Genomic DNA, 13,845 nt, shown 5'->3' on the forward strand with positions numbered 1-13,845 from the left:
CCACAGTTTATTGTGATCCACACAGTCAAAGGCTTTGGCATAGTCAATAAAGCAGAAATAGATGTTTTTCTGGAACTCTCTTGCTTTTTTGATGACCCAGCAGATGTTGGCAATTTGATCTCTGGTTCCTCTGCCTTTTTAAAAACAAACTTGAACATCTCCAAGTTCACGGTTCACATATTGCTGAAGCCTGGCTTGGAGAATTTTGAGCTTTACTTTACTAGCGTGTGAGATGAGTGCAATTGTGTGGTAGTTTGAGCTTTTTTTGGCATTGCCTTTCTTTGGGATTGGAATGAAAACTGATCTTTTCCAGTCCTGTGGCCACTGCTGAGTTTTCCAAATTTGCTGGCATATTGAGTGCAGCACTTTCACAGCATCATCTTTCAGGATTTGAAATAGCTCAACTGGAATGCCATCACCTCCACTAGCTTTGTTCGTAGTGATGCTTTCTAAGGCCCACTTGACTTCACATTTCAGGATGTCTGGCTCTAGGTGAGTGATCACACCATCTTGATTATCTTGGTCGTGAAGATCTTTTTTGTACAGTTCTTCTGTGTGTTCTTGCCACCTCTTGTTAATATCTTCTGCTTCTGTTAGGTCCATACCATTTCTGTCGTTTTTCGAGCCCATCTTTGCATGAAATGTTCCCTTGGTATCTCTAATTTTCTTGAAAAGATCTCTAGTCTTTCCCATTCCATTGTTTTCCTCTACTTCTTTGCATTAATTGCTGAGGAAGGCTTTTTTATCTCTCCTTGTTATTCTTTGGAACTCTGCATTCAGATGCTTATATCTTTCCTTTTCTCCTTTGCTTTTTGCTTCTCTTCTTTCACAGCTATTTGTAAGGCCTCCCCAGACAGCCATTTTGCTTTTTTGCATTATCTTCCCTGGGTATGGTCTTGATCCCTGTCTCCTGTACAACGTCACGAACCTCCATTCATAGTTCATCAGGCACTCTATCTATCACAGTACCTGACAGCTATTTCTTGCTCATTAGATTTAATCAGCAAACATCATCAATATAATGGACTGGCAGATGGGGCTGACTCTGCTGGAAAGTGAGTTTTGTGGAAAGAATTACAAGTTCTCAGCCTTTAAAATTTTACCGAAATTACTTTGCCAACAAAGGTCCATCTAGTCAAGGCTATGGTTTTTCCAATGGTCATGTATGCTTGTGAGAGTTGGACTATAAAGAAAGCTGAGCACTGAAGAATTGATGCTTTTGAACTGTGGTGTTGGAGAAGATTCTTGAAAGTCCCTTGGATTGCAAGGAGATCCAACCACTCCATCCCAAGGGAGATCAGTCCTGGGTGTTCCCTGGAAGGACTGATGTTGGAGCTGAAACTCCAGTAGTTTGGCCACCTGATGCGAAGAGCTGACTCATTGGAAAAGAACCTGATGCTGGGAAAGATTGAGGGCAGGAGGAGAAGGGGACGACAGAGGGTGAGATGGTTGGATGGTGTCACCGACTTGATGAACATGGGTTTGGGTGGACTCAGGGAGTTGGTGATGGACAGGGAGGCCTGGCGTGCTGCAGTCGCAAAAAGTCAGACATGACTGAGCAACTGAACTGAACTGAACTGAAGATACATTTTCACAGGGTTCCACTCTCTCCCCTTAGGTAAGAGGCTGGCAGGGTTGGGTATTTAATTAGTGCTGCCACATTTACCAGAAGACGTGGGCTTGGTCTTTGGCCATATGTTCCAGGAGACCACAGGGAGTGAGGGGCTTCTTCAGAGCTCCTATCCACCCATTCTTATTCTCAATATATGTTCTTAGTGGTACCTTCATTTTATTTTTCTCTATGTATTCTCTCTAGGGTGTCAGGTAAAACCAGAGGACACTAAGCTTGGACAGTGTCCAGTGGATAATTTGAGGACTCAGGATGCTACCCCACCCTTTGGATTGTCATGGTGTGTTTCTTGCTAGTAAGAGTTTATCCCTGTGTTTCTCAAATATGAGCAACTCAATTCAGAATTCTACCTGAAGAGGCAATTTCCCAAGGCCAGTGTTGTATCAGCCAAGGTCACTAAGGAAATAGTTGGCCCTCTCCAATTTACTGTAATTGAAGGAAGGTTAATAAAGGGACTATTCACAAAGATAGGTCTGGGTTGCAGGGAAACAAGCAATAGGGTCTTATTCTGGGCCTAGTGACACTGTGGTGTCCCCACATCCAGATCTCCAATAGGAGAGGGCACCTCTCCAGCTACTTGTGACTTGAATGTGGAGATGGAGCCAGCCCATGGTGGGTGGGGTGGGGGGGCATACCCTGGCTTACCTCTTTGACTAAAACAGATGTCACAGAGTAAGAAACCTATGGATGTAGCAAATACAGAACACAGCCAGCGTCTCACAGCCAAGAGCAGGCTGGAAAAAGGTGAAGGGTGGGAGTGGAGGGCAAACAAAAAATACCCAGTATTGGGTTTTTAAAAACTATGCATCAACAGCATTGCTTTATGAAGAGAAACCTGTAAGGGCAGAACATATAGAAACAAAATGTGTTCCTATCATGTTAAAAAGGGTTGAGACAAACATTTCAGTGACTTAAGCTTGCTGCTGCTGCTGCTAAGTCGCTTCAGTCGTGTCCGACTCTGTGCGACCCCATAGATGGCAGCCCACCAGGCTCCCCCTTCCCTGGGATTCTCCAGGCTTAAGAGGGCCTATATTTGCAACGTTAATTTGATGAATAACATTCACTGTACAAAATATAATAAATATAAATTAAGTGTATTTAAAAGTTACTGTCATTCATTTAAACATTTTGGTAAAAATGTATGTAGTAGCATTCTCCTTGTGCATCAGTCTTGAAGGATTTTTAAGAAACCTCCATAAATACGTTTGATTAAATATCATTGAGGTAACAGGGTTCAACATGAGGTCAAATTGGGTGTCAGTGAATACAATTTCCTATCTCACTTTCCTCATTTTGGTTTTCCATTCAGGGAGTTTGCTTTTCATGTATTCTGTGTGGCTGTACGCACATCCACAGGCTATTTTTTAAAGTCTCCTCCTGTCTTTAGAGGCAGCGCGGGCAGCGGGGACAGCAAGAGGAGCCTAACCTCCGGTGCCCCTCCTGGCCTCACCACTCCCAGCTGGCTGGACGCCGGCCTCGCTCTTCTGTGAATCGCGAATAACGGTCCCTTCCCCCACGGTAGAAGGGAAGGTGGAGATAAATACGTGCAGGGCTTAACACAACCCCTGGCAGAGAGTAACATGTAGGCTACAATCATTACTATCAGATATATACAATTAAAATGAAAACCGAGAAGTTATCTGTCGAGGGTCATGCCCGTAAAGACCACCGCTTATGAATTACTGGGAATCTCGGGTTTTGTTTGTTTACCTGGTTTAGCTCCCAGAATCCCGAGGTAAGAACCAGCAGGTAAATTACTGAGCCGCTGCACCGACACCACGCACTGACATCAGCACGTTCACACTAACTGTACATTCCATTTTCATTTTCCTCATTTTCTCCCTTTTGGGCCCAGGAAGTGGCAGAGGGATCCCGGGCGAGTACATTGATCTCCCTCAAAGTACTGTGAGGGAATGACTTTGCCGGCAACCGCCAAGACAGCTGCATTTCCGGAGGAAGTGCTGTGACTCTCTTCGCTTCCACCAACCTGTTCACAAAACCTATAGGCGAATTCCGAACCTGAGCCCCAGCCCTCAGAGGGAGCCGAGACCCAGGTACCATAGCCGCCTCCTCAGCGAGAACGACCCGTCATCGTCGCCGCCACATTTAAATAAGGCGCCGTCTTCTCATTGGCTGGCAGTGCTGCTCACCGATTGGCCCCGCTCGGAGGTAGGCGGAACCAGGGAAGCCCATTGGTGGAGGCGGGAATTTTAAACGGGGCAAAACCCCTTCTCAGTTCGCGTCCTCTCCAGTTTGAGTTTGTGCGTCCGGACGCCTCCCTTTGTCCTGGCAACTGGACGAGAAAGGGGGCGAGTTCTTTCTCGATTCCCGCAGCTCCTCGAGGGGAGGCTGTGGGCGTTCTTGCGGAGGCCGCTCGGAGCAGCCGGGCGTACCCAGAGGCCTCGATGGCGACCTGGCAGCGGGGTCGCGGCTGCTGGGAGCGGAGCCCGCCGGAACCGAGGCCGCGGGCGGGGCCGAGGGGTCCCCGCGCCGAGGAGGAGGCGGCGTCCCCGGCCGTCCTGTCCCTCAGCCACTTCTGCAGGTCGCCCTTCCTCTGCTTCGGGGACGTGCGCCTGGGAGCCTCACGGACGCTGCCCCTGACCCTGGACAACCCCAACGAGGAGGCGGCCGCCGTGCGGCTGTCCCGCGGCCCCGCCGCCGAACGCGGCTTCACGATCTGGCCGAGCGCCTTCGTGCTGCAGGTAGGAGCGGGGTGCGGCCTCCCCGCCGCGCTCCGGGACCTGGGCTCGGAAGGGGCAGGAGCGGACCTGAGTAAAAGCCGAGTGATTCCCTCAGACGCTGGTGAGCCCCTGTCCCCGGGGCAAGAGGAGCCCGGGTGGGCGGGGACCCGGCGGTGACAGCGCCCGCGCCCGCGCCGGGCATCCTTCGGAGCACATTCCTGCCTTCTGTGATAAGAGAAGAGTTTCTCATTGACTTAGGGCCTGGAGAAGATTGGCAGTTCTAGAGGAGTGGATGGCACGCTTACAATTAATATTCTTATCTCTCATCTACTCATCCATCTATCCATCTTCCTGTCTGCATATAAGATTGCCAGGAGTACTCTGATTAGAGCAGGGTTTTTAAATTGCTTTCTGTCAGTCATCTTAATATGCGCTTTTGTTTCTAAAGGGAAACTGACTCCATGGAGTGTCAGAGTAACTACTCTTCTGGTGAGCTTCTTTTTGGCCAAATAGCGACAAAATAAAAAACACTTCTCAGGGTTGTTTTCAATAAGCATGCACACTTTATTATTTTAATCTTTTTTTTCCTTTGCTGTAGTGTAGTTTTAATGGTGATTCAAATTTAATTTTGTGACTGCTGTTTCAAGGATTTCCAGGGTAGCTTTTCTGCATTACATTGGCCACAGTAAAGCTCCCATTCCTGTTATCAAAATCCAAAAAATTTACATCCTTATTTGGACTGCAGTGGTCTTTCCATTGGTTAGAATCTCTGAAAGTGTGAGAAGAAAAAAAAAAAAATTAGCTGAGGGAGTCCCACTCCTTGTCTAAAAAACCACTTCCTAAAGCAGTGATACAAGGCTCTAAGCTGAGGTCCATTGACTTAAGCACTTGTTCAGCTACAGTTAAGAACCTGCCCTTCCCCTCTAGTTTATAAATGCTTGCTTTTCTTTTTGTGGGAAAACAAATACTTGCTTTTTCTATCTACACTATGCTTGTGCTTGTTCTTTTTTGTTTTGTGGGACTAAAGTTTTTGAATTTTTTTTTTAGAGTTATACTTTTATATTATGAAAGTTAACTTCTTTTAAACCATATGTTTGTGTTTTATGGTTTCTGCTTTAAAACAAAGCTTGTCTTTTATTAGCTGTTGATTTCCTTCAGCTTCAGGTTTGGGTGTGTTGATTCCACTCAACCACTAAGATAATACATACAAACATAATGTTTACCTTTTATAAATTGTTCTCAAGTCTGTTGCCTTATTTAATCCTTACAACAAACTCATGGAGTCATTAATTACATTAGAGGATAAGGCACCACTGTCAAAGGGTTTGTGTGCAGTGCATCAGAGTTAGGCAGCTCGGTTCAGTCTTCTGAGTCTCTATTTTATCGTCTATTAGTTGGAAGCAATGCCAGCTAAAGCTGTGCATGGTGCTCAAATGAGAGAAAGCTTCAAGCAAAGATCTTGACTGTGTCCTGAATAAATGTTCCAGTCTTAATTTTTAATGAGGAAATATGCTCAGAGGGTGGAAAACATTTACACATAGTTTTATTCTTGGCGATTGACACAGTTAGGATTCTCATCCAGGTCTTTAAATCCCATGCACTTTCACTTATATTGATTCAAAGACAGGAGGCATGGTTCCTTCCTAAAGACATATGTTAGGAGGATGAGGGGAAATTCTAAGAACAAGGAGAAGCTGCATCAGATAGGCACCAAGAAGGATGGGATGTTTTGAAGAGACTGGTGGTTCTAAATCTGAGGGCATCAGAATCAGCTAAGGGCAAAATACTTGGGGCCCCTCAGAGTCTGATTCCATATGTGCAGAGGACAACTAGAATTTGCTTTTCTCAGAAGTTCCCATGTGGTGCCTCTGCTACTGGTCCAAGGACTGCATTTTGAAAAGCACAATAGTAGAAAACGCCTATGTGAACATCCCTTATCTAAAACACACCCTTGGTGAATTAGCATGTCACTGTACGCCTAAGCAGCATTTCTCCGAGATGCCTCAACCACTCACATCAGATTTGTCTGGATTGCTTGTAATATGGGAGATTTCTGCTCATCACTCCATGCTTGCTAATGCGAATCTCTGGGGTTAAATACAGAAAACTGCATTTTAAACAAGATCTTTTGTATGCAGATGGCATCTCAAGAACCACTAGGTATTATGTTATACCTGCCAGAGAGTGACTTCACAGTTACTGTAAAAATATGTCTACAATACTATGTACCTAGGCCTGAAAAGGAATGAAGGACAGAGACTCATTCAGGATATTTTTTGCAGCACAGATTTATGGGCAGCCCTTTTCAAGGAAAAAACTTTTTTTTTTTTTTTTTGGTATACTTATCTATTTTTTTTCCCATGATACATTAAAAACTGTATTTTTCATGCATCTACTTTTTGCCAGGTACTGTATGAGACATTCAGCTTATAAAATTGAGGACAAAGGGAAAAAAACTTTAAATGCTCATTCTCTTACTCTCCTAATCATGCTTTTTAAAACTTTGATAATACTGGTATGCTAGAATCTGCCTGTGACGGCTGTCATGTAGAGGGTATGTCATTTGAGTCTGAGACTTCATAATGACAGTCAGTTAAAATCACCACCTGCCACAGTAAACACTTCCCTTGTAGCTCAGTTGGTAAAGAATCTGGCTGCATTGCAGGAGATCCGGGTTCGATTCCTGGGTCGGGAAGATCCCCTGGAGAAGGAAATGGCAACCCACTCTAGTATTCTTGCCTGGAGAATCCCATGGACAGAGGAGCCTAGCAGGCTACAGTCCACAGGGTCTCAAGAGTCTGAACATGACTTAGTACTAAACCACCACCACATTGAATGGAGTTCAGCTCTGTGTCCGTCCTGGCTGCATGTTACCTCCTGGTGAGCTTTGAACAACCACAGGTACCAGGACCCCGCTTCAGCATCACTCCTGGGAGGACATGGGGAGGGCCAGGGCATCTTTACTGTCCACAAACCCCTCAAAGTGATTCCTGTAGCCAGGTGTGCGAATACTTTAACTGGACGGTTTAACAGACTCATTGGTGCCAGTTATGGGAATATGAGCTTCTGCTACAGATGAGTAGAAACTAACATGAGGCCGCTTGCACTTCTTTAATAAAACAAGCCATCCTTCTTCTATCTGCAGTGAGTGTGATGCTATTTTGATCTGACTGGAAGACTTGGATGAACTGGCTTAATAGCAGCCCCAAACCTGACTCTTTGCTCCCTCTTCACCTCTGGGCTTAAGACTGTTCTGTTCATTGCACTTAGGGCCACCAGGGGGCGAGCCATATCCAGTTAATAACCACGCACCTTCCGTTGTCACTGGCTACAACTATCATTTTCTGATTTGTCACTAATAAGGGAGTGTGTAAACAAAGACTGCAGAATCTTAGGACTTGAGGGAAATGAAAAATGATTCTGTTCACTGATTCTCGGCTTTTAAAAATTTCCTCCCCAAGGAGAGATGCAGTACACATTTTAAATTGCTATCCTGACTTTCTAATGTCTCTCTTAGAATCCAGATAAAATAGTATCTCTCTTATCTCAGACACTCGGCAATGCTTCTGTTAAAAAAAATAAACAGTGATGCATAGACTGCCATTACTGAAGGTATTTAAAAGAAAATATATAACAGATTGGTTCCCTCATTTGTTTTGTTTGAGTTACTAAGAGGTTGAAAGCAAGGGGGAAATGGGTAGGGAATCCAAATGAAGACTTACCAAGGGGAAAAAGCAAAGTGCTTCATGTTTTATCTCAGTTTTTACACCTCTGAGAGTATTTGTCTCCATAAAAAGTCAAGTTTTGTAGATAGACTATCACCATCACAGTCCGAAAAGCAGGTATCAGTTATAAATCCCTTTTAAGTGTCTCTCAGGACTGACTTGCTGTCAGTGCCTCAGTCTATGGACTGTTACAGATTAAAGAAGGACTTCCTCATGGGAGAGTGGATGGAGGAGTAGGAGGCAGGAAAGAGGAAAGGGGAGGAACATTTTGAGCATCTTTTTTCCCAATGTACTCTCCTAGGTTACAGGATTAAGCCTTCAATTAAGGATAAAAAGACTTGAACTTCATTTTGGTATGCCTTAAAGAAAATAGGCAAACAAGCGAAACAAAACCTCTGAAGCCAAATGTACACCTAAGTAATGTTTGCAATGTTTAGATCTGCTAGAGAGTGTTCTAATATGCAGCAGTCCTCTGCTGCTCTCTCCAGCCTCATGTGTCACAGGTCGTTTGCCTTCTCGCTACTTTTAAGCCACACTGGTCCTCTTGTCTGTCTCTGGGGTTGTCCTACGAGGCAGCCCTAACTGTAACCCTAACCCTCTGGTTTCCGGGCTATGCATGTGCTGGTACCTTCTGAACTGCTTCTCCCTGACAGCTCAGTTGGCAAAGAATCCACCTACAATATGGGAGACCCCGGTTCAATTCCTGGGTTGGGAAGATACCCTGGAGAAGGGACAGGCAACCCACTCCAGTGTTCTTGGGCTTCCCTTGTGGCTCAGCTGGTAAAGAATCCACCTGCAATGTGGGAGACCTGGGTTCAATACCTGGGTTGGAAAGATCCCCTGGAGAAGGGAAAGGCTACCCACTCCAGTATTCTGGCCTGGAGAATTCCATGGATAGTCCATGGGGTCTCAAATAGTCGGACACAACTGAGCTACTTTCACTTAGCTCTATGTGTCCAGCTCATTCTTATACTTTGTTTTAGCTTAAGTATTATAATTATTATAATCTCTGATCAGCCCGTTAGCAATTATAGTTCCCTTCACTGTTGCTGTGCCTCTCAACCTTTTTTTGTTTCATTGATGACAGTACTGGGGACTTGTATTTTTGTACTTATCTTTTTACTTAGATTTTGTCATTTCTTTTATTGAGCAGAATATAGTGTCCATGAGACCAGAGGCCAAGTGTGTTTTTCATTCACTCAATAATTTTGTCACTTAAATATTTAACATACGCCCCCTCTGTGTCAGGCACTATGTATGCCATTAGATACTCAATAACCATTTGTTCAATAGTTCCTTCTTTAGAAGGAACTTCCCCTTTTAAATTAAAAAAATTTTTTTATGTATAAATTGAGAAGCAAGTAGTAAGAATTCACACTCTTGAATTTATCCTAAACAGACAATTTCATCTGAATCTCAGTGACAATGAAATTTGAAAGATAAGCCCATTAAGTATAAGCAGATCTCAGATATTGTGGGTTCTCATCCAGACCACTGCAACAGAGTGAAAATCATAGAAAAATGAGTCACATGAATTTTTTGGTTTCCCAGTGCATATAAAATTTATGTATACACTATTCTGTAATTTTTTAAGTGTACTATAGCCTCATGTTGAAGAAGACAATATATGTATCTCAACTAAAAAGACTACTACTAAAAGATACTAACAATCAATTGAGCCTTCTGCAAACTATACTTGTTTTGTGGTTGTAAGTTCTGACCTTGATGTTGGTGGCTGCTGACTGGTCAGGGTGGTGGTTGCTGAAGGCTGGGGTGACTGTGCCAATTTCTTAATGTAAGACAGCAGTGAAGTGTGCTGCATTGATTGGCTCTTCCTTTCACGAATCATTTCTCGGTAGCCTGCAGTACTGTTTCATAGCGTTTTCACCACAGCAGAACTTCTTTCAAAATTAAAAGTCTCTCCTCTTCAGCCTTGCTCTGCTTTCCCAGCTAAGTTTATGTAATATTCTAAATCCTTTGTCATCATTCCAATAATCTCCACAGCCTCTTCACCAGGAGTAGATTCCATCTCAAGAAACCAGTCTCTTTGCTCATCCGTAAGAAACAACTTCCCATCCATTCAAGTTTTATCATGAAATTGCAGCATTTCAGTCACATCCTCAGATACTTCTAAATCAGTTACTGAGTCCACACTTGTACTGCTCACCATGCAACAGGCTAACAATCCTAGAGACGAGCTGTTGGGGCAGGAGTGGTGACTTCATATGGAACTCAGCCAAAAAGACGGTGCACTAGTGTCCCAAAGAGCCGTCTCACCCTAGTTAGGATTCCGGCTTCTTCTTCTTTCTTTTTTTAAGAGGAGGGTACATGATTGGTTGGTAGAAACTTCTTGGGGTCAGAATCCTTTGTTCTTGCAGCTGTCCCTATAGGTCAGGTCATGATGTTCCCATAAACCCCTAACAGGACAAATGCTACAACTGTCCTGTTCTACAACTTTTTAATCTCTATCTTAATGGAAAAGTGCAACACTTAAAGGTCAGAGCCTTGAGAATGGGCTCTCCTGTATGTTTCAAGTTACCTCCAACATTCTTAACTTGTACAAAAGCAACGGAATACAAAGTTTAAAGTAAAAGAAACAGATCTACTGCGGAGTGGGATTTATTCTTTCCTCTTAAAATTCAAGTTTTCTTGCTATTTCTACCACATCTGCACCTTTGCTGAAGTCTTGAACCCCTCAAAGTCATTCTGGAAGACTGAAATCAACTTCTCCCAGATCCCCGTTGATGCTGACATTTTGATCTCTTCTCATGAATCATGAATGTTCTTAATGGCATCCAGAATGGTGGATCACTTTCAGAAGGTTTTCAATTTACCTTTCCCAGATCCATCAGAAGAAGCACTCTTCATGGTGGCTATAGCCTCATGAAATGTATTTCTTAAGATTTGAAAATTGAAATTACTCCTTGTTTCTCTGGGCTGCAGAATTCGTAAAGCTTCCTGAACCTTGATTACTTCATCTGTAAAACATGCGTCATGACGGTATCTGCTTCCTAGGAATGTGAGATACAGACTAGTTATGTTAGATACCTGAAACTAGGCCTAGAGTATCAATAATGGTGCTATGGACTTTAGAGAAGCTCGTGGAGAGCAAGGAATTTAGCTGATCATCTTTACATTTCTTTCTGAAAATGTCTTTCTCATATAAGGCATTTATATTTGAAATAGAAGTTCTGTACATAGTCTAAAGAAGTGGGAATAATGTGATTAAATTTTTAAAAACCACTGAACTAAAATAAAGTGATTCGTAGACTCTCTGTTCCACTGCTTTCATATACAATTAAGAGTTTATTATAATTTTATCTTCTTGTGAACTTTGTTATTACTGGTAGCCTTTTTCCTTAGAATGAAATGAGGTAGGATAGGAAGATACATTTGACTTGTTAAATGTTGGTGAGTAACAATTATTAATCCTCTACTGTATTCTCTCTATTGATGATGGGGGTGTTAGTTGCTTAGTTGTGTCTGACTTTGCAACCCCATGGACTATAGACCACCAGTCTCTCTGTCCATGGGATTCTCCAGGCAAGAATACTGGAGTGTGTTGCCTTGTCCTTCTCCAGGGGATCCTCCTTACCCAGGGATCGAACCTGGGTCTCCTGCATTTCAGGCAGGTTCTTTACTGTCTGAGCCACCAGGGAAGACCCATTTATATATAATATAGAATATGTTTGTGTTGTTATAAATCACTACTGTTATAGTAATTTAAAATGTGTTCTTTTGGTTATAGCCTAAAGAAAAAATTGTTGTTTCTATTACCTGGACACCATTAAAAGGAGGCCGAATAAGAGAGACCATAACATTTCTTGTGAATGATATTCTGAAACACCAAGCTATATTACTAGGAAATGCAGAAGAGCTGAAAAAGAAAAAGGTAATAAGTTTTCATCATTCTGTATTTACTCTAGTTAATAATACGTAAAATCATTTTGTTCACAGGTCTCTTGAAGTAACATTCATAATATTGCTTATAAGTAGTATTCAATAGCTATCAACTTAATCTGTGTGTTTTGCTTATTTTTGCAGAGGACTCTTTGGGATACTATTAATAAGAAGAAAGCATCGGCCTCTTCAAGACATAACAAGAAGGCTTCAAATATTCAAAATGTGAATAAAACATTTAATGTTTCCCCCAAAGCTTACAGAGTTAGGAGCCCACTACAAGCCTGTGAGAATCTGGCTACAAATGGAAACTGTTCCCCACCAGAAAGCAATCCTTTAATCCTTGAAGAAAATAAACTCCCCATATCACCTATCAGCCCCGTTTTCCAAGAGTGCCACAGGGGGACCTGCTTGCCACTTCCTGTTCGTCGATCTACGACCTACACATCCCTTCCTGCTTCTGAAAATGGGGAACTGGTGAAAGCAGACGGTGCCAACACTGCAAAAGATTTTCATTTTGTTGAGAAAGGCATAACTGAAACCTCCTTTGACTCCATAGACAACGTTAATAGTCAAATTGAAGAGAACGGTAAACTTACTCTTACCCCAAATTATTCTTCAAGTTTGAACATCACACAAAGCCAAGGACATTTTCTAAGTCCGGATTCTTTTGTGAATAATAGCCATGCATCTAATAATGAACCAGAATTCGTGAAGTGCCTCTCACCAGATACGTTTGTGAAAGGTAATACAAGGCCTGTGATTTTGGAATCAAAAAGGGTACATGAAATCTGTCGGAAAATTCTAAGTCCAGATTCTTTCATAAATGATAATTATGGACTAAATGAGGATCTAGAAACAGAGTCCATCAACCCAATTCTCTCCCCAAATCAATTTTTAAAAGATAATATGGCATATATATGTGTATCTCAGCAAACATGTCAATTGCCATTATCAACTGGACGTTTTCAGGACTCACAGCCTCCTCAAGATGAAAGAAAAAATGCAGCTGTACCTTGTATTTCTGAATGTCAGCAGTTAGAATCTCCAAAAGCTACTTTTGAAGCATCCAAAGCTTTAGAAGTGATGTCAAACTCTCACACTTTTAAAAAACAGAACCAGCCTAAATTTTCGGCAGTTCAGGATATTTCTAGTCACAGCCGCAAAAAACCTATTAAGAGACGCCCAATACTTTCTGCCACTGTGACTAAAAGAAAGCCCACTTGCACTGTAGAAAACCAAATGGAGGCTGTTAAACCAAAGGCAAAAAGATGTCTCAATGTCGTAGTGGGTGACTGCGAAAAGGAAACAGATGATCAAAAAGAGAAAGATGATTTTCATCCTTTTCTTCCAACTAGAGATGTAATACCGAGTAGACCTAAGAGCTCTAAAAACATAGTAACTCCTCCCTGCAAGGTAGCTTCAGTTGCTCGTAAAAGAAAGAGTGAGGGACACACAGGAGATGAAAATGTGAGGATAACAGTTACAGAATGCACGGAAGTACAAGAAGTCAAAAGGACCCATTTTTCTCCTGTGGAGTCTGAAACATCAACTGTTAAACACACAAAAAAAGTGGTAACCTCCTCCTTGAAACGTGTTAGCCACAGAGAGAAATTAAACCTGAAGAAGAAAACAGGTGAGTCTCATTCATAAAATCTTTCATGAAAGTATACCTATATGAGGGATAGTTTCTATTTCTTTTGGTTTAGTAAATTGCTATTGAGAAGCTTGAATCAACTTGTACTTTTCATTCACCCGTTGGCTTTAGTGGAAGATGAGTCAGACATAGAGTAGGGCCGAATTCTGAAATCACTGTGATCTCATTCTTATTTACATTTTTGATGTTTCATTCATCATGGTTTTTCTGCAGTAATTTTTAAAAACTATTGTGTTAAAATGCTTGCCTTTA

At 42.5% G+C, this 13,845-nt stretch overlaps 1 protein-coding gene across 2 annotated transcripts in view; it reads left to right on the forward strand.

Annotated features, from left to right (window-relative positions):
- Positions 1-3,869: 3,869 nt before the first annotated feature.
- ASPM (assembly factor for spindle microtubules) overlaps positions 3,870-13,845 on the forward strand; it is a 61,109-nt gene continuing 51,133 nt past the window's right edge. Inside the window, exons 1-3 of one of the 2 annotated variants that reach the window (XM_006064884.4) lie at positions 3,870-4,332; positions 11,785-11,928; positions 12,081-13,572. In XM_006064884.4, the coding sequence (XP_006064946.4) occupies positions 4,036-4,332; positions 11,785-11,928; positions 12,081-13,572 (1,933 nt within the window). In that variant the 5' untranslated portion in view covers positions 3,870-4,035. The remainder of the gene's footprint in view (positions 4,333-11,784; positions 11,929-12,080; positions 13,573-13,845) is intronic. The other variant, XM_044942641.2, reaches the window with a different exon arrangement.

The sequence above is a fragment of the Bubalus bubalis genome, chromosome 5 (assembly GCF_019923935.1).
Source record: "Bubalus bubalis isolate 160015118507 breed Murrah chromosome 5, NDDB_SH_1, whole genome shotgun sequence".
In the NCBI taxonomy this organism is placed as follows: Eukaryota; Metazoa; Chordata; class Mammalia; order Artiodactyla; family Bovidae; genus Bubalus; species Bubalus bubalis.